At 39.5% G+C, this 21,171-nt stretch overlaps 1 protein-coding gene across 1 annotated transcript in view; it reads left to right on the plus strand.

Annotated features, from left to right (window-relative positions):
• Nucleotides 1–21,171, plus strand: part of ascc3 (activating signal cointegrator 1 complex subunit 3) — a 376,011-nt gene that overhangs the window by 267,370 nt on the left and 87,470 nt on the right. The window contains exons 20-24 of the mRNA XM_007577033.2: nt 2,202–2,378; nt 4,176–4,401; nt 4,603–4,757; nt 19,620–19,718; nt 19,800–19,968. Of these exons, the coding sequence (XP_007577095.1) occupies nt 2,202–2,378; nt 4,176–4,401; nt 4,603–4,757; nt 19,620–19,718; nt 19,800–19,968 (826 nt within the window). The remainder of the gene's footprint in view (nt 1–2,201; nt 2,379–4,175; nt 4,402–4,602; nt 4,758–19,619; nt 19,719–19,799; nt 19,969–21,171) is intronic.

Genomic DNA, 21,171 nt, shown 5'->3' on the forward strand with positions numbered 1-21,171 from the left:
GATTATTTTGAGAAGCAATTTTGATCATATTTTACATTTTATTGTGTCATGTAGCTGTAGCTGGTCTTGGTCTTGACTCGGTCTCGACTTTCCTCGGTCTTGGTCTTGACTTGGTCTCGGACCCTAAAAGTCTTGGTCTTGTCTCGGTCTGGATACACTCTGGTCTTGGTCTTGTCTTGGTTTCGGGTTAGGTGGTCTTGAACACAACACTGATGATTAATACTGAATAATATATATTGGATACATGTTTATATGTATGTATGTATATACATACTAGATATATGTATATGTTTTTCAGCCGACGAGTTCTAGCTTCAGAGTGATTCAGCAGCTGAAATTGAGTCCAAAATCTGATGCAAGATTCATCCGTGCTGCAGTGAATCTGTCTCTCTCTTTAAAGATATTTCCCACTTCTTCCTCATATCGTGTCTTTAGGAAACCTTCAAAACAAAAACAGAAGATTTAGGATGTATCTTACTTTTGACAGAGTGAAAGAATTACATATAAATAATAGTCTTTACCACCAGTGTAAACTTTGTTGGTGAATGTTTAACACATAATATAAGTTTTATAATATATGTTACATTGTTTCATTTCTAATATAGGCCCTTGTGTCAGATAATCTAAGTCAATGTTAGAGAATAATTAATTTTTTTAGATTTACAGAATCTCAGTTAGCCTTCATAGCGGGGCTGAACTCTGGTAATACACCAAGCACTGTAGCTAATATTAACTGGTATCTCGCCGGTGGACATAAATACAGTAAAGTAATATTCTAATAACAAAATATACACAATAATATGTCCATCTTACTTATGAAATGTTGTTTGTGGAGCCCTCACATCAATAGTCCATCGATCCGAACAACAATATCCCACAGTGCTGAGGCATCTTCTGCTGTTTTGATTGAGCAAAGTAGGAAGGAAAACCGCTCCAAGATGGCCGCCGTATTTCCTGCGCCGGAGCAGCCAATGCGGGGTCTACTCTTATTATGTCTATGGCTGTTATTGCTCCTCCTACACTTTGGAATGAACCATTTTTCTAATGATGTTTAGGGGGGGGATCTAAAAATGTATTCTTATTTTGTTCTGAGATAAATGGCAGATTTATTTCGTTTTTTGTTTATTTTGCCTTTTCATATTGATATTATTTAAATGCAAACGTTTCTTCAATTTTTTTTTTTTTTTTTTTGCACGGGGACAATTCTAGACTTTTTCAAGATTGGGGGGGTCCAGACTCCCCCGAACCCCCTCCTGGGGATTTACGCCTATGCATGATTATGCTTTATATAAGCCATTACAGGAGGCAGGGGGAAATCTTGTGCACAGGACATTTACTTACGATTTATTTTATGGTTTTTTTGTGGCTGTTCATGTTCAGGTTTTCTAAAGGTTTAATGTGGTCCAACAATCCAATATTTAAGTTCATTTAAGTTTTGTTTTGTTTTAGTTTGGTTTAATTGCATAAATATTGTGTGGCTACATTAATCTGCCCCAAGCCAACATCTTCTGCCCAGACAATTTGTGAAGCATGCAGCAGATAATATATATATATATATAAAATAAGAGCCTCAAGACATAATGGTGTGCTGCCATAAAGTGAAGGTGGTGTGCTGGAATTTTTTGGTAATCCTGCTGCTCAAGATAGGCATTGATGGAGGACATTTTTTATTATTATTTTTAATCATATTCTTTAAATGATCCAAATATTTGATAAGCAATGACATGTCATTGTATCTATGCCTCCTGCTCTCCTCAGTGACCACAGACATCACTGCATGACTGCTTACACCTACTTTTCAAAAGTGTTAAATATAAATGCAAAAAGAGATCTAGCAGTCTGGTTCAGGTTTAGGAAATCACATTGCAGGTGGTAAGTCTTTCATTTGCATATCCTCTTCCCAGTATTTTGCACTTCCAATGATCAGCATATGCTTTGCATATCCATGAAAACAGACACCCTAAATTAGAGTCCCTTCGATTCTCCTCATTTTGCTATGCAGCCCTGATTGTGCGTTGTTTGTAGATGAAGTTTGCACATGATACCAAATTTTTACCTGTTTTTATGTATGTAAACCTTTACTATATTACTTTTACTTTTACTTTTTTTTTACTTTTACTTTTTTTACTATATTACCTTTACTCTGTGACTAACTTCACCCCGTTAGATGTCAGCACCACTAACGCAGTGTCTGTTGGTAGGTCCGTGATGAGGAGTTGGAGGAGCTGGATCAGTTGCTGCAAAACCATTGCATCCTTTCTGCAGCGGGCGGTGTGGAGAACAGTTATGGCAAAGTTAACATTTTGCTGCAGACTTACATTGGAAGGGGAGAAGTTGATAGCTTCTCACTCGTCTCAGACCTGTCATATGTGGCACAGGTAGGGATAAAATCATGACACTCTCTGGTTTTCAGTCAACTTGTTCAGGTGTGAAATGTTCCAAACAAGTTTTTTTATGTGTGTTGCCTATGTGTTGCAGGCATATTTGCAAAAAAAAAAAGCCCCATAAAGTTTATCCATTTGAACATTACTTTTCTTTGTAATTCAGTTGAATGTAGGTTGAAAAGGATTTGTAAATCATCATATTTAATTTAATTTATGTTTTGCACAATGTCCAATTTCATTGGAATTGAGGTTGTACCTCCTTTCATCATTATATTCATATTCTCTCTTCTGTGAAACTTGGTAGATGTGGACTCATGAAGCTTTTCCTGAATCTAATAAATATAAATAAGTTTTGATCATCACATACTTACAGAGCTGTGCTTTGTGCCATTTCTACAGCAAGAACAACACTCTTCTTCAACAGAACATCCTGTATGAGTGGAGAGTTGAGAGGTTAAGGCAAAGTCATAGAACAGCAGGAATGTATTTCTTTTGGGCATTTAAATAGATTATAATCAAACAGACTGTAATGTGATTTTAGCAGGATTGATTTAAATGTAAAAGGGTAAACATGGGTACGGCGGTGGTACAGGGGTGCAAGACTCCTGGCTCCTCTATGCTACTGTCACAGGTTTGAATCCTGATCTGATGACCATCCCTCTCTCACAACATACATTCCTGTCAACTCACTTTCAAATAAAGGCCACTAGAACTAAATAAATCCTTAAAAAAATAATAAAAAATGTTATATGCATGTATAGCACTTTATCGACTCAGAGGACTTCAAAGTGCTTTCCATTAATCTACCCATTAATACACACATTCACACACAGATATGGTATGCCAAACAATCCACACCACCAGCAGGCAAAGACACGACGACTGACAAATGTATATCAGACTAATAATATATTCCAATTTTACTGGACTTTTTTTTACGTGAGCTGTAACAAAATTAAATCATATAGTGTATTCTGAATAGAACAGCTATTTGTTCTTTGTAAATAACCCAGAGGTGTTTTGATGGTGAACAAAATTACCACAGCTAAACATACTTTCAGCAGCTAAGTTTCAGCTGCTAAAACTTAGCTGAAATGTTTTCTTCCTAATGGATAAGAAACATTTTCATAGAGAAAACATCCAGAATGATCCCAGTAAATCACAGGGACTCAGGATGTGTCTTATGCTGGATTTCACAAAGTCGAAAGTACAGTTCAGTAATATTAGCTCTGGGTTTAAAGCTGTAATCTGCAGCATTACTGCTCTGGTTGCCTTGGACACCAGCACATGGCTGAAGATCAGCGTAGTGTAACAAGGATTATCAGGCTGGTTTTTAGGACGTGTTAGATCTGCCCTGACTTCAGGCATCAGCTTTCACTGGTCCTCCTTCACAAGCACATTCAGCAGACAATCTGATCACATTGACACCTGACTAGATCAATCATAGCTGACCACAGCTGAGCACTTTATCAGTAAGCTCTACCATCTGACCTCCTCTCTCCAACTTACTCAAGCAATCCATCAGAGTACAGCTTTAGCCACCTGCATATCTGAAGCAAGCCAGACCTCCTCCTGATTGCACATGATTACTCATGTGAGTGCAGGATGCTGAACACTGCAGCAGTTGCATTCTGCCTCTGTCCCACATCAAACATGTAATTCAACTGTCAGCTTTACTGTTAAATCTGTTGCTTCCTTAAAAAAAATTTAAAAAAGAGGAAAAGTGTCCTGTAGTGCATGTAGTTCTGTTGGTTTAGTTTGTTTTACTCCTGATATCATTCCCTTTGTCAGAACGCTGCTCGGATTGTCAGAGCTTTGTTCGAGATCGCTCTGAGGAAGCGCTGGCCTGCCATGACCTACCGACTGCTCAACCTCTGCAAGGTGATCGACAGGCGACTGTGGGGCTTTGCCCACCCTCTTCGCCAGTTCCCCAACCTGAGCCATGTCATACTCAATCGCTTGGAGGAGAAGAGGCTTACAGTGGACAAACTGAAGGAAATGAAGAAGGATGAAATTGGTAAAAACACAACACCATTTTCACAAAATACATCCATCAGACATGGAACTGTTTCTGTAAATGTTTTACTGATAATTGCACTGAAATATTCTTCTGGTAATTTCTAAATGAGCTGTTGAACACTGAGGCATGGGTATGTTTAAAAACATGTTTATTGTAAACTGCATGTTCAGTATTGTAAATAAGTTGTGGTTTTCTCAGGTCACATGCTGCACCATGTCAACATTGGATTAACTGTCAAGCAGTGCGTCCACCAGATTCCTGCCTTCACAATGGAGGCAAGCGTCCAGCCAATAACACGCACAGTTTTACGTGTGCGACTCATCATCACTCCTGATTTCCGCTGGAATGACCAGGTGAATAAATTCAGAAATTCTTATGAAAGCTTTTAGAGATGACCTACATGCTTCATTTGATGTGGAAAAACTAGAGCTGCACATAAAGCATCCGCACAGTAACGTGGTGGTGGCAATGACTACCTAATGCTGTGGAAATGACTACTTAAGCAGTGAGAGGATAGCAGGTATAATGAAAAGATGGACGGAGTTAAATACTGGGAAGTCCTGAAGGAAAGGCTGTGAAAGGCTGCAGAAGACCTGCTGAGGCTTCTCCGATTCTAACCAAAGTTCTTTTGGGCTTATTTCATCAGATCACAATTTCTGTCCTGGGCAGCCTAACCCTTTGCAGGGAACCCTAGAGGGATCCTGAGGGTGTGATTGATTATTGTGGTGGGCCTTAATGTCTTAGTGCCAATTTTTGTTTTTAAAACAATGATTTCCTTGAAAAAGGCTCTGAATATTTTCTGCTGCTAAAACTATCCTCTAACTATTATTTATGCTATACTGTTATTCTGCCTGATACTAGTGTTGTAGTACTCCAGACCAATCTTGGTCTCAAGACCACTTTTTAATGGTCTCGTCTCGGATTTCACCGCATTTGGTCTTGGTCTTGTCTCGGGATTTGGGGACTCTGGATTTTATTTCAAGACTGGTCAAGTCCACAACTGCAAAAATATCACTAAGTTGCCAGCATACTGTCCAGTTTATATGTTAACATCTTTGTTTTCACTGGATGAAAAACATACCAATTAAAATCAAAGCAATAACATGACCTAGAAATTGTGTTTCTGTTACCGCTGTCACACGTCACCTCCCCCTTTCACTCGCACGCGGCACTCCAAGACATGTGCAGTGGTTTTCTCTAAGCAGCAGATGTCTATGGTAGAATCCTGCTACATAAATCATGAGATATAGTGACACGTAAATTCAGCAGCAGGGCCTTCCCAAGGCATAAGCAAACTAAGCAGCCGCTTAGGGCCCCTGAACCACTAGGGGCTCCCTAGGTGAAGCAGGTTTTTTGTTTTTTTTAAAGTAACGATTTCTATGCCATAACAAAAACACACAATTTCATTATGAAGTGATTTGTTTTTACAATAATATATATTTGATAATGTATTTAGAAATCATTATTTTATGGACAAATAGAAAAAAAAAATGTTCTTGGGGCCCCCTGGTGGCTGTGGTAGGTCATGCATGCTTCACCGGTAATATGACCTGCCGTGCAGTGTGCATCCAAACGTCCAAAGCTCTGGTAGAACCAGTGGCAGCTCCAGAATTTTTTTTCTGCAAGTGCGAAGGGGTTGGCACTAAGTATTTTACTGTGGGTGCTATGAAGGATCTTTAGTTCCCTGAAGTTGTCAACACACATGCACCCTTCCTTCCTCCCCCCACACACAGGTCAGGTGGACTAAAAAGTCTTACATCAACAGTCACCTATCAAGTAGATAGTGAATAATGTGATTAATAAGATCACTTATTGATCTGGAAATGATTAGATGTTTAGTATTGTTAATTTAATCAGACTGATTTGTGGTAATTTGATGCTTAGACGTTAGCATGGAGCCTTGCGCCATTAGCCAGATTACTTCCAGATAATATATTACATTGTTTATGTTAAAACAGCATTCATGACAAAGGGGATACCTAAGTATTGACCCTTTGCAACTATGTCACTTAATCATTCGAGGCGCCATGATGGACTTCGGAAATGAGGATCGGGAGTGTTGAACTGAGCGACCAAAGTTGTTTTCCCAAGTTGTTTTTGTCAGTTTATTCATGATTTCTTGTTCTAGTCAAGCTAATTTATCTTTGAACGTAACACACCTGGTTGNTATGACCTGCCGTGCAGTGTGCATCCAAACGTCCAAAGCTCTGGTAGAACCAGTGGCGGCTCCAGAAATTTTTTTTCTGCAAGTGCGAAGGGGTTGGCACTAAGTATTTTACTGTGGGTGCTATGAAGGATCTTTAGTTCCCTGAAGTTGTCAACACGCATGCACCCCTCCCTTCTCCCCCCACACACGGGTCAGGTGGACTAAAAAGTCTGACATCAACAGTCACCTATCAAGTGGATAGTGAATAATGTGATCAATAAGATTACTTATTGATCTGGAAATGATTAGATGTTTAGTATTGTTAATTTAATCAGACTGATTTGTGGTAATTTGATGCTTAGACATGGAGCTTTGCACCATTAGCCAGATTACTTCCAGATAATATATTACATTGTTTATGTTAAAACAGCATTCATGACAAAGTGGATACCTAAGTATTGACCCTTTGCAACTATGTCACTTAATCATTCGAGGCGCCATGATGGACGTCGGAAATGAGGATCAGGAGTGTTGAACTGAGCGACCAAAGTTGTTTTCCCAAGTTGTTTTTGTCAGTTTATTCATGATTTCTTGTTCTAGTCAAGCTAATTTATCTTTGAACGTAACACACCTGGTTGGGGTTCATAGACACCGGTATTTACAGAAGCTTGAAACAGCTAGATTACAAACCAACCCGTACCTTCTCCCTCCTGACGTGTTGATCAAATTACCAACTTTACCTGAATTCACACCATATGATTTATGTCAGTATGTCATAAACAGTGTCTCTCCTTAAACGGGAGCAGCCTTAAGAACATACAGACGAGACGCTGACCAATTTCGTCAGTACATGCTAGGCCAGTGGTTCTTAACCTGGGTACTATTCAACCCCGGGGGTTCGATGAGTCGGTCTCAGGGATTCAGTGGAGCCTCTGCCCCGGAGGTAAAGACTAGGTAAAGAGGGTTAGGGTTAAAGGGAAAGACTGCTTGAGTAAATGTCGTGATGAAAGAGTTTCACTCTCAGCATGTATATCAACTTGTGTCTTTAATTTACTTCAGCGCAGCTCATAGTTTTTACCAAATTCTGTAGCTTTCATTGTACTTCTAAATCTGCTCCTTAGTCACATCTTTCCGGGCCTGCTACTGCCTCTAGTGGTGTTGAGGTGGTAACAAAACTAATATAATTACATTACTAAATCAGAATACCACAAAGTCTTTATTTATTATTAGTTTTTCATTCTCTTAAGAATGTAGAGCTAATTAGATGACCTAAACGAGACCTTAAAGTGGTTCCATTTTCTCTCGAAGGCCAACCTGTTGAAACTGTGGCAAATTTTAAATACCTTGGGTCGTTCCTGGACAGAAAGCTCAACTTTGCTGAAAACACTGACTATATTTTGAAGAACTGTTCTTGGAGTCTCTACCTTTTAAGAAGACTTGGTGATCTTGGGGTTACCTAACTAGACTCTAGTTGGGTAATCCAACTAGACTTTGGGAAAAAAAAATCATATTTTATTTATCACTAAAGAAGGGTTTAGTGAGTGCGCATATAAAACTGGTGGGTTCAGTACCTCAATAAAGGTTAAGAACCACTGTGCTAGGCTAAATGATGGTGTGACATTGTTTCCATGGTTAGACGTGAACCTTTGCCATAATGGGATAATGGATATCTTTCTAATCATACTTACTCATAGAGCATATGAACGTTAATTTTCTTACCTTGTGAAAAGTGTTCGCTGCAAGTCCGCAGTTACACTGAGGGCTAACAATTGTTATGATTGATGGCTGTTATCGATCGCCGCTACATCTTTCCTTGTTACAAGTTATAAAATAAATTGACAAGTTTTTGTTTTCACCTTGTGCAGCCAACCCATGGTATCCTGTGACCATTTTTGCTGCAAAATCAACTAAATAAATGCAATATTAGACTGCCACATGTATGTTTTATGACAGGGTTTACAGGAGCGCTTAGGTTGTTTTGACAACCATCATAGTGGAGCAGAGGGAGTTTTGAAGAGAATGACATCATTTGCAAAGGGTCATATTGTCATATTGGTTTTCTTTATTTACTTGTGTTTATTTGCAGCTTAAGGGTTTGATTTGACCATCCGTATGAAAAAAAAAAAAAAAAAACTGGATGTTTACCACAGGTTATCTTCATGCTGACTAACATATGGTAGTTCCCGTCCTTCATTCAACTGGATATGAGGTCAACTGTAGGCAATGATCCATTTCTTCCATTATTCCAGACTCCTTTTTGGTTTTGGAAATGTAATAAATTATACTCCACCCTCTAAATGTTCTAGATAACAGCTGTGGGGATTGCACATTCCTCACTGACAGCTTGGACCATGACTATTTATTATTTTCCTCAAATCTCTAACACACAAGAACAAAAGAGCGTGTTTGCTATGATAAATGCTGTCAATATTGTGAGTTCATTTTGATAACAGCCATGGCACTTTTGGACAAATTGTGACCGCCAATTGGTCAGGAATTTACAAATGCCCTGGAATGATTGGGGGAGGATTGCTCTATGTGGGCATGGGGGCGGAGCCTGCATTATGTCAATTGTTTCCTGGAAATGGTAATACGTAAAGTTCAAATCCTGTTGTATTTTTTTTTTTAACTCAATATATTATAATTGATTTTTTTTATTTTGTGTATTTTAATGAACATGCCACAACAACTACAAATAAGAAATGTTAAATTACATTAAAAAAAAATAAAAAAAATAAATAAATCTAATATTTTCAGAGGGTGCTAAGGTGGTGCTATGACTTTTCCAGGGGGTGCTATAGCACCCCCTAAATCCTCCCTGGCGCCGCCAGTGGGCAGAAGATAAGTAATCAAAACGATGTCTTAAAAAAGGGCTTATCCTTCAGGGAGAGAAAAAAAAAAGAGAAAGAATAGAAAAAAAGCCAGGATAAAAGTTTGTTTTAATGTGTCTTGGTTATCAAAAAGATTTAAGCTGCTAATAGAAAATTAGCTTGATAGTGACCTTCAACAGTCCAGTTCAACAGCCAAACATTTATGCTACAATGCTTGTAGGTTGTGGTTTGTTTCTGAGGTTTTTTGGTTTCAAAATGGTGTTTGATAACATTTGATAACAACAATTAAAACTTCTCAATATTTGACATTGTCTAGCAAAATGTTTTTATATCAGACTACATGGCTACTACATTAATATATCAATGAGCGGTTGTAGTTGTCGATATGTTTGCTGATGAGCATGATCATTTATGTGGCTAAAACAAACATTTTTACATCAACTTCTAAGTTATGTGAAACTTATGTTAAAATCATTTGAAGGCTCAGAATCAACGCGGTGTATGTGTGTATGTATTCCATCTTAAGTAGGGTTGCAGTTGCATCGGTTGCAGTTTTCTGGCCGATCCCCTGTTACTGACCTTTAAAAAGCCTGACCTGCCGATTTTGACTTTGGCTGATACCAATTTTTTTTTGTCTGAAATGTCGCTAAATATAGCATGAAAGTCACTGAGTTGGCAACAGTGGGGTGAATATTGTTAACTGCAAATGTGCAGACATGACCTGCTAGGCCGGTCTCTCAGTCAAACTTCTTACTGTAGAGCAGAAGAGGACTGAGGGTGATTTTTAAACCTTTGCTGGCCAAGATAAGATCAGGGGATAAGATTGGCTTCATAATTTAACTGTTGGCTGATCCTGATCCCCCAAAATTAAGGAAATCAGCTCCCAGAAATCGACTGACCAATAAATTGGTCGGCCGATAAATGTATTCTATGTTATACATGTGTAGAATATCATGTAAACAGCACCATAAGAGATGCAATAAGTTTACAGTACGTGTGCGTATAACTGTTGATTACAGCAATCCACAATGTTAGCATAAATAGAGGGCCCCAAAATCAAATTTTGCTTATGGCCCCATGGAGGCTTGGCCCGACCCTGTTCAGCAGCGCTTTACTTTCACAGATGGTGGAGACTACGTCTACCTTTTATCGTCACTTAGAAAAAAACCTCAAACAAAGGTAAGCTATGTGGATGTCATGTTAGCAAAGCTAGCTGTGCAAGGACAAATTGTACTTGCTATGAAAAAACGTCACTCACTGCACTGAATTATTGTACGGAGTTTTTAACTGACGTGTCACATGTATGAGAAAACTCTGTGACCAAAATCTGCAATATAGTGATGTGACATACATGAACGATCCGATTCTTCTGGATTTCTCTTTACTATAAACGATAGGACTGGAGCCTCACTGAGAGCCGTTCTTTGTTCTTGTAATCCTCTGCGTACACTGCAGAAGCTATTATTATTTTGTTTAATTATATACATTGATATGTATTTAATCAGCAAATAACACACAAGAACAGAAGAGCACACAGAACATGCTCATTGCTCTTTGATTGTTTTCGTCACCTGTCATGGGGCAGACATTGCAGCACTGTGCTGCCTGGCTTCATGCAGCGGGAGAGAGGGTGAGAACAGTCATGATGCCCACCTTGTGCTTGGTTACTTCTTGCTTGTTGCTCCTTGGTCAGTGTTCATAGTTGAGCGTTGTTTACCATTAAAGCATCATTAAATGCTATGTTTAATGGGGTAGACAGTGGTGGTTTCTGTCTACCCCAGAAACCACCATATGGGTGGTTTCTGGGGTACATGCCATCTTTTTAGGGATGGCATGTAATCTCTGTGGATTGTGGCACAGAGATGGAAAGCAAAGCAGAATGAAGAATTTGAATTGATAATTATATTGGTTAAATTTATTTCAGGTCAAAGTTTTTAATATCTATGTGTTTTTATGGGAATGTGGATCTTTCAGATTAATTTAAGAAGCAATTTTGGTCATATTTCACATTTTATTGTGGTATGTAGCTTTGGCCACTGGTCTTGGTCTTGACTCGGTCTCGACCTCTCTCGGTCTTTGTCTCGGACCCTAAAAGTCTTGCTCTTGTCTCGATCTTGATGCACTGTGGGCTTGGTCTTGACTTGGTCATGGGTTAAGTGATTCTTAACCTGCAACACTACCTGATACATCAGAAACTGACTCAGTCAGTGTGAGAACAGTTCTCCAGTTCAAGAATGCTCAGCAGCACTCTAAAATGAAGCTATATCCTTTTCCTCATTGCCTCATATGAACAAGAAATTAAATATTGAGAACTGGTTCTTTTTTTACCCATTTTGACAATATTTATAAATTTCCCACTGCATGTAACACACCCCTCCTGTTTAAAGCTCTGTCATTTCTGTAGTACTTGGTCATAGATACTAATTGTTAGCAGATTCCAAAGGATGAATTATGCTGTGAATCCAGGGAGACAACAGCTGCTGCATTTGAGCGTTTTATTTCAGGGTTTTTCCTCCTCCTCTCTAATAAAACACGCTACTCAATATTTACACAACTATTTAATAACCCAAGCACCACAGCATGACCACATTCATTCTGCTTCTATCTTTGTTATTTTTCCCGCCCTGGAATCTCCATCTGTGCTTGAGAGCCTGAATGCCTGCAGCCCTCGCCAAGATGTCTCACCTCAGTGATCAGACTGGCCACTGGTGGATCAGGAGAAGCTTGGCGCAAACATTGTAATGAAATCTGAGGGAAACAGAAAGCCTATTGTAGTGGGGCTGAATATGAAGATGAATGTTTATGTCCGATTAGCAATGCATGCTCTAATCATGGGAGAGTGGTAATGGAACACTGGCTGGCTTAGCTGTGATCCAGCTGCAGAGCCAGGACACATGTCCCAACACATGAGCCCTCCTCCCTGAAGGCACCCTGAAAACAAACCACACACAAACACTGTGAGTGACACTGTCTCTACACCAGTCTCATTCATTCTTGTCTGTATCAGTCAAGATGGTAATCATAAGGCCATCTTGTTTAAAGTGCTTAACACAAATATTCATTCCCATTGATTTGCATTTTGTCACATAAATCTAATATATTTTCTTGTTCCTTTTTATGTGCTGGATTGTTCAGAAGTAAAAAGAAAATTATGCAGATTTTGGATTCCATGACATTTGTCAGTGGTTCCATTATTATGAAGATGTTTTTACCAGCTTTGTACATCTAGACCAGGCATCTCCAGCCAACCATCCAGGTCTACTGTGCCCTGCTTCAGCACACCTGAATCAAATTAATGACTCGTTATCGGGCCTTTGCCAAATTTTATGACATGCTGAAGAGGTAACTCAATCATGTGACTCATCTTTGTATTGAAAAATTTTCATCACTTCATATTCCAGGTATTCCTCAAAAAACACGTTACTTATATCATGCAATCCAAATTTTTTTTATTTACCTTTTATACATTTTAAGAAATGGCATGTTTTATATCACTACCCTTTTCTTCCATGAGTGGGTCAAAAATGACCCGCAGTCATTTCCTATTGAATTTAATGGAAATCTTTGTTTATTACCAACTGTGACTGTCAGGAAAATATTTTTGTGTGAACCAAACACACCGAGTCCTAAGTGTTACCCCTAAGTAATAATAATTACACAGCAAGAACTTTTACAAATAATTATTCTTTGTTTTTTACCTCATAAAAGTGTGCGTGTGTGTATGTGCGTACGTGTACGGGTGTGTGTGAATACTGACAGTGTTATTGTCACGAATCAACATATCAGCCATCTTTGAAGTTAGCTAACACTAGTTATCTAGCCAGGCTAGCTAGCATTACTGCTTATTCTTTACTGTGCATGTGTATTATTTGTGTGTGCGTGCGTGCGTGCGTGCGTGCGTGCGTGCGTCTGCATGTGTTTCTGTGTGTGTCTGCCACCCTGGATGAGAAAACCAAAAGAGAGAATGTATTGAATGACATGCAAAACCTGTTGATCAATGTGTTCAAAGTTCTTTCTTTTATCTTTTCAATAAATAAAATAAAAATTCATAGCTATATAAACAGGGGTGGAAGTAGGGGGGTACGGTAGGGTACTGCGTACCCCTAAAAGATTTAGCGGGGGTACGCAGTACCTGCAAGAGAGGGGAGTGGCTGTCTGCTGTAAAGACTCAACGGGTTCACTGTGCAACCGTGAGTTCACCCACTAATCAGCCATGACTGATTAGTTTTTCAAGAACAATCTAAAACACAACTAAATCAGTTAATAAATAACTTTTTTCCCATTTCATATTGTTTAAACTTTACCTTTAATAACATAAAGTGACCTATTTTTTAAAGTGCAATCAGTAGATGTGTGCAGATCGATAGGTCACCGATCACAATCGGGCCGATTTTCGTGAAAAAGTGCATGATCGGTGATCGGCGATCATTGGCTCTTTTGCCGATACCGATCACGTGCTTCTCATACTTTGCAGCCTGCAGTGTACTGTAGGGCCCCATTTCCTTCACACTGCGCAAGCGCGGCTGCAAATTCAAAGCAAACATGTCTGCCGTGTGGAAATTTTACACCGTCTGTGAAAATGATTTTAAGTTTGCATTCTGCAACACGTGCAACTCGAAAATAAGTCGTGGGGGAAGCTCATCAACATCCTTCAATACTACGAATTTAATAAGACATCTAAAGAGCAGCCACTTGACCGAGTTCGGTGAGTTTTCAAAGCTCACAGCACAGAATGAAAAAAAGAAACCGGGACCAGCCAAAGAGCGGCTAACGCAGCGCACAATTACCAACACTCGTCCGTATGAGCGTGAAAGTCAGAATGCGAAACAAATAAGCAGAAAAATAATGGAATTCATTGGACTAGACGACCAGCCGTTCTCAGTGGTGGAAGACGTCGGGTTTCGCAGACTGCTCTCGCACTTGGAGCCCCGCTACATACTACCGGGACGTAAATATTTTACAGACGTAGCTCTGCCTGAACTCCATCAGACTGTGTACTTACACGTTGAACGTCTCCTTAAAGAAGGTCTCTCATCCTCCGTAAGTTTTACAACAGATATATGGAGCTCGAACGTCAGTCCTCTATCAATGCTGAGTTTAACAGCTCACTGGATTGATCCAGATTTTCAACTTCATAAAGCTGTTCTACATGCCCAGGAGTTTTCTGGCTCCCACACTGCAATAGCTTTAGCAGCCACATTTGAAAGAATGTTTCAAACATGGCATATTCCAAAAGAAAAAGTGCATGTGATACTGAGAGATAATGCCAGAGACATGGTGAAAGCTATGATAGCTGCTGGGCTGCCAAGTTTGGGGTGCATGGCTCACACTCTGCAACTAGCCATTCACGAGGCAGTGTTATCACAGCGCAGTATAAGTGACATTATTGCCAAAGGAAGACGGATTGTAGGGCACTTCAAGCACTCTCCGTTAGCATATGCAAGGCTTCAAGGTGTACAGAATCAACTCGGCCAGCCCTCCAAATAACTGCAACAAGATGTCAGCACCAGGTGGAATAGCACCTATTATATGCTCCACAGCCTCTTTGAGCAAAAAAGAGCACTGGGTGTCTACATAGCTGATTTTGACGTTCCTGCTACCTTTACATCTTCTCAGTGGGATCTGATTGAAAACATAACAACACTCCTGCAACCTTTTGAAGAGCTGACTAAGGAAATATGCTCATCAACTGCATCTGCTGCTGATGTCATACCCTCTGTGATGGTTTTAAAGCGTCTTCTTGCCAAAGAGTCTGCAGCAGATCATGGTTTGAAGACAACTAAGGAGACATTGTTGGAAGCTGTCACCAAAAGATTTGCTGACATTGAAGAAGAGCCCCTCTACACCTTAGCGACAGTCATAGACCCAAGGTGAGAAAATGATCAAATAGTGATAGAAAAATATTTACCAAAAAATGATTATTGTTTTCTCAGTTGACCCAAAACAATGAGTTTAACATGATTTCCCTCTGCCCCTCTGAGGTACAAAGACAGGTTTTATTCTGAAGAATCAAAGACCAACACACACAGAATGCTTCTTGGTGCGATGACAGAAGCCACACAGAGGGACACAAACCAAGAACCTGGAGCTCACAGCACAGGGGAGCCAGCAGAAAAAGTGCCACGACCAGGTTTCTTATCTTCCATATTTGGTGAAATCCTGGCAGAAGAAACTATGCAGCAGGTTCACACCAAAGGTGCAGAAGCAACACCATCAGAGATGATAATCTACCTCTCAGAGCCACCCATCTCTCGAAGTGCATCATCATTGGAATACTGGAAAACTAACAAGGAACGCTTTCCTGGCCTTGCTAGAGTAGCAAGAGCATACCTATCTGCACCCTGCACAAGTGTTGAGAGTGAGCGCTTATTCAGCACTGCATCCAACATTGTGGACGAACACAGGAGTAGACTCATGCCTGAAAAAGCTGAGATGCTTCTGTTTATTAAAAAGAATCTTCCCACAATGCTCAACAAGTAATATGTATTTGGCTTGTGTAAATGCTGTTCAACATTTTTGCCTGTTCAAAGCAAATGCACCTTAATTTCCTGTTTTTCATTTGAGGGTTTTTAAGACTATATTAATATTGTTAAAGAAGCAAAAAAAAATTATTTCACATATGAAGCAGAAAATCCACTGTATATTTATTTTATACATTATTTTAAGAAAAAGTAAACAGTTTTTATTTAGTTTTTTGCACAATAGAAGTTACAGACACAAAACAGTTAGCAGTACTGTCAGTTTTAATGTGATAGTTTATTTGAATTCAACCTGTATTTGCCTTTGGATGTTAAGTTTTATAATTGAATTTTTTTGGCAATGTTGAGAGGTTTTATTTTGAACATTTAGCCTATTCAGGGCCTTCACGTTTTCAATCTGTTAATGTAGTATTATCGAAAATAGTACAACTTGCACAATGCCTGTTTTGTTTTGCTTTTTTCTTGGAAAAAGTTATTAAAAAGTTTTTGTCTAGATTAAGGTGAATTCATGGTTCCTTTTTCCACATAATATAACCAGTAGTGCTTATTAAAAAAAATTAGAATAATGTGATCGGTATCGGTGATCGGTATCGGTGTATCGGCCCTCATGGGTGATCGGTATCGGTATCGGCAGGAAAAAACCTGATCGGCACATCCCTAGCAATCAGTAATACTTTCATAACAAATTTATATCAGTAATGATTTCTTGGTTAATGTCAAGTTGTCATAACAAAGACATTTTGAATAATGTCAACTTTGTATTAAAAGTGTCATAATTTACCGAATGACGCTTTACGACAACAGTCATAAATATTCATTTAGACTTATTGATGTTCATGACATGTGTTATGTCATGTTTATGACAGTGTCATGGCAATAAAAATAAAGTGTTACCGAAATATTGATGTTGACTCGAGCTCAGAGAATGAGAGAGACCACCCGCGGAGGGTACTCCCAAGTTTTAAATTCTTGGGGGTAATAAAACCCTCAAGAATTTAAAACTACTTTCACCCCTGTATATAAATAAATGAATAAATCCAAATGAGCTGGAAAAGAATAGAGTGCCTTCTCTGGGTCGAGGAGGATGTCCTACCCCAAGTGGAGGATTTTAAGTATCTCGGGATCTTGTTCACCAATGAGGGAAAAATGGAGCAGGAGATCGACAGGCAAATTGGCGCAGCGTCTGCAGTGAAGCGGGTGCTGTACCAATCTGTTGTGGTGAAGAGAGTGCTGAGTCAAAAAGCGAAGCTCTTGATTTACTGGTCAATCTATGTTCCTACCCTCATCTATGGTTATGAGATGAGTTCTTTCGGACACATGTGTTCTTTCGGACACATGTCCGAAAGAACGAGGTCACAGATACAAGCGGCCGAAATTTATTTTCCCTGTAGGGTTTTTGAGATCTCCCTTAGAGATAGGGTGAGGTGTTCAGTCATCCGGGAGGGACTCAAAATAAAGCCGCTGCTTCTTTACGTCGAGAGGAGCCAGCTGAGGTGGCTCGGGCAACTGGTTAGAATCCAGAATGCCTCCTGGACTCCTCCCTGGTGAGGTGTTCTGGGCCCCCTCTCACCAGGAGGAGGTCCAGAGGCAGACCCAGGACATGCTGGAGAGACTATGCTTCTCAGCTGGCCTCGGAACGCCTTAGGATTCCCCTGGAAGAGCTGGAAAAAGTGACTGGGGAGAGGGAAGTCTGGGCCTCCCTTCTTAGGCTGCTACCCCGCAACCCGACCCTGGATAAGAGGGAGGATGGATGGATGGATGGATGGATGGATGGATGGAGATACATACACACATGCGTGGTACACATTGCACAATAGAATACAGAGAGTGATGTTAGCTAGCTTGGTTAGCTAGTTTCAAGAAACAAGCTCGTTCTCACACATGTACCTCCCCTCACGCTCACACACATACAGATATGATGGACATTGACATTGTTCCAACATTACTATTGTGAAATTGCTGTTGTTGTCATTTTGTTTTAAAAATGTTCTACAAATTGTTCTAAAAATGTTTTAAAAAGTGAAAAATGAAAATATTTCAAACATGAAATAATTTTTGGGTGAAATAAAACACAAGAAAGTATTATGCAAAACATTATTTTGAATCAAAATGATAAAAGTAGCCTAAAAACACATTGATTCTAATGTGGGTCAAAAAAGACCCACTCACAGAAGACTGTATAGTCAGTCATTCACTCACACATCAGAGGGTTAAAGAAAATTAAAGAAAGAAGAAGCAGTTAAAGAAGCAAAGACAACACATTTTTCTAATTTGATTGCTAGAAGCAAAGGTAGTTCTAAATTGTTTTTTAATGCTATCAGGGTCATTACTACTTCAGCATTTTCTGTTCCTATTTCTTCAAATGAAGATTTCAAACTAATTTATTTCACAGACTGAAGTCAGTAAGGTGAGAAATAATATTTTTCCACCTACAGCTGGGCTGACTTTTCCCTCCCTGTTAGTTCACACTGCTTCCAGCCAGGTAGTTAAGCTTGTTAGTGTCATGAAGGCGTCCTCCTGCTCTTTGGACATGTTACCAGTACATTTTTTTGAGATTATTGGTAGTAAAGTTCTGAACATAGTAAATGTTTCTTTAAGTTCTGGTCAGGTACCTGTTTGTTTAAAGAGTGATGTCATCTATCCACTCTTAAAAAAAAAAATATTTTGGATTCTTCTTTGTTTAGCCGTTACAGAGCCACCTCTAAACTCAAAGATTCTTGAGAAGGTTGCGGCCAGGCAGTTAACTGCTGCTCTGGATCATCACAGTATTCTGGACCAGTTTTAGTCAGGGCTTCATAAATCACATTCAACTGAAACAGCTCTTCTTAGATTCTCCATTGATATTTTGATGCAGAGTGATTCAGGAAAATGTTCTGTGCTGCTTAAGTTAAACCTGATGTCAGCTTTTGACACTGTTGACCATCTGACCCTAATAGAGAGGCTGAGGAGTTGGGCTGTTGTACCAGGTTCTGCTTTAAAATGATTGTCCTCTTACTTGTCTGATAGATCAACTTTATTTGGCTACGTACAGATCCCAGTCTCTGTCCTGTTCATTTTGGCAGGACAGAGAGGGCTCTTTTTTGGGACTATTGTTTCTGCTCTATCTGCTCCCTTTTGGTCCAATGGTTTTATCTTTTTAGCATATTTCCCATCATTTTTATGTTGTATATTTCTTTTCGGGTTCTTTAATGAAGTTTAATGAACTGCACATTTGACTAAACTGTCTGTATTCAATTAAAAAATGGATGACTGAAAGTTTTCTCCTGCTAAATGAAAAGAAAACCAGTGTTTTCCAGCATAGTTCTCAAAGCACACTGCCCTGTATGTTTTAGGTGCTTCCTTGCTTCAGCTCAGGTGATTTCAATTAACAGGTATTTGCTGAGCTGCAATCAGCTGAATGAGGCACATTGAGCTGTACAGTACATTTTTTGTATTGAAGTATTGAGAAATCAAAAAACATGCAGGGTAGCGTGCCTTGAGGACCAGGGTTGGGAAACAATACTGTGATCAATACCTACTGTTTGTCCCCCATACAAAATGAAAAACTAAAGAAGACAGATCCTCCTCTTTGGTGGCACCAAGACTTTTGAATTCCCTTCCTCTGACTTTCAGATCAGCAGAGTGTAAGTTTAAGGCCAGCAAAAAACATATCTTTTTTTAATCTGCCTTTGCTTCACTTTGGTTTGTGTATTTATTTAGTTTGTTAAAGCATTTTGTGATTCTTATCTTGATAGGTGCTATGTTTTACTTATACTTCAGGTCCACGGATCTGTGGGTGAGCCATGGTGGTTGTGGGTGGAAGACCCCATCAATGATCACATCTACCACTCTGAGTACTTCCTCCTGCAGAAGAAACAGGTTGGTTTTTGTTTGGGCCTTAGCTAAATTAAGGATGGAGTGTGTAGTTTTTAATGTCTTGTATGTTGGTTCTTTATGTAGGTGGTAACCAAAGAGCCTCAGCACATAGTATTCACCATTCCCATCTTTGAGCCGTTACCCTCCCAGTACTACATTAAGGCAGTTTCTGACCGCTGGCTTGGAGCCGAGGCTGTGTGCATCATCAACTTCCAGAACCTCATTCTACCTGAGCGACATCCTCCACACACTGGTACACACAAGCAAACACACACACAATGTCCGACCAAATTCAAGAAAGCCACTGGATTTATTATTGCAAGCAGAAAACCTCCCACATGAGAAGTACTCCACTTTTTCTTGTGCCGTAATTTCTGCACTAAGCCTCTACTTTATTGACACACTTTGAACACAGTCAGTGTTTTAGCAGGGGTTTCCGAGGCTTGACTGGGACCTTCAGCTCTCAGATGCATCCTGGCTCCAAAACAGCTGAATCAAATGACTGAATTACCTCTTGAATGAGTAATTTATTTGTTCAGCTGTGTTGGAGAAAGGATGCATCTAAAACTGCAGGACAGCAGATCTTGAGAACCAGGGTTGAAGACCCCTGGCTTAAAGAATGATGCAGCTAATATGTGGACTGCCAACGAGTTTCCAAAGGTTGGACTTCTGCATGATGAAGAAGACGGCATAAGCTCAAGAGCGAATTTGCCTCTAGACGAAAGTGACACATTAAGAGTTACAAGAAAAAGACTGAAGAAGTGGGTGACAAAGTAATCTGAGGTTGTTCAGGTCCAACACTTAAGAAGATGATTTTCTTTAGTCTTCTTCCTGTCCACTTCAACAAGTGGACAGGAAGAAGATGGTTGTCTATAGCTGCATTTCCATTACAAATCTGCACAAATTGTTGTCTATTTTCTGCCATTGTCAAAAAACACAATTTCACAATTCCAGTGGTCCCACTAAATTAGAAATTAAGTTAAAATAACGTGAATAAGTTAGTTCACACGACACATCATTAAAATATATGGCAGTAAGAAATGTTAACACTTACATGAGATATATTCATAATTCAGCACACATCATCTAGAAGCCATCAGAGGAGACATCAACGTCTTATTCAGGCATTGGCGTGACAAGCCCCTTATACTTGGGAGCGGCTGTGTATGCAGCACTTTGGGGAAACTGTAGTCACTGATTTTATAGGAGACTCATGCATTCAACATGTTGGAATGACGTACAACTTATCAAGTGTGTGATGCTGTGAGAACTTTGGTGGAGCAGCTGCACAGTTTCCAAAAAATTAAACAAACTACAAGCCATCATCCTCCTAACACTTCCTGTTGTCTTCTTCATCATTTTCACCAGAAGTAACATGGTCCGGCTGTTAATGTATGATGTGAAAAAAGTGTTTCTTTTTTATAAAAAAACATCATGTTTATTTATTTGTATATAT

This window comes from Poecilia formosa, unplaced genomic scaffold (genome assembly GCF_000485575.1).
Source record: "Poecilia formosa unplaced genomic scaffold, Poecilia_formosa-5.1.2 Scaffold425, whole genome shotgun sequence".
Lineage (NCBI taxonomy): Eukaryota > Metazoa > Chordata > Actinopteri > Cyprinodontiformes > Poeciliidae > Poecilia > Poecilia formosa.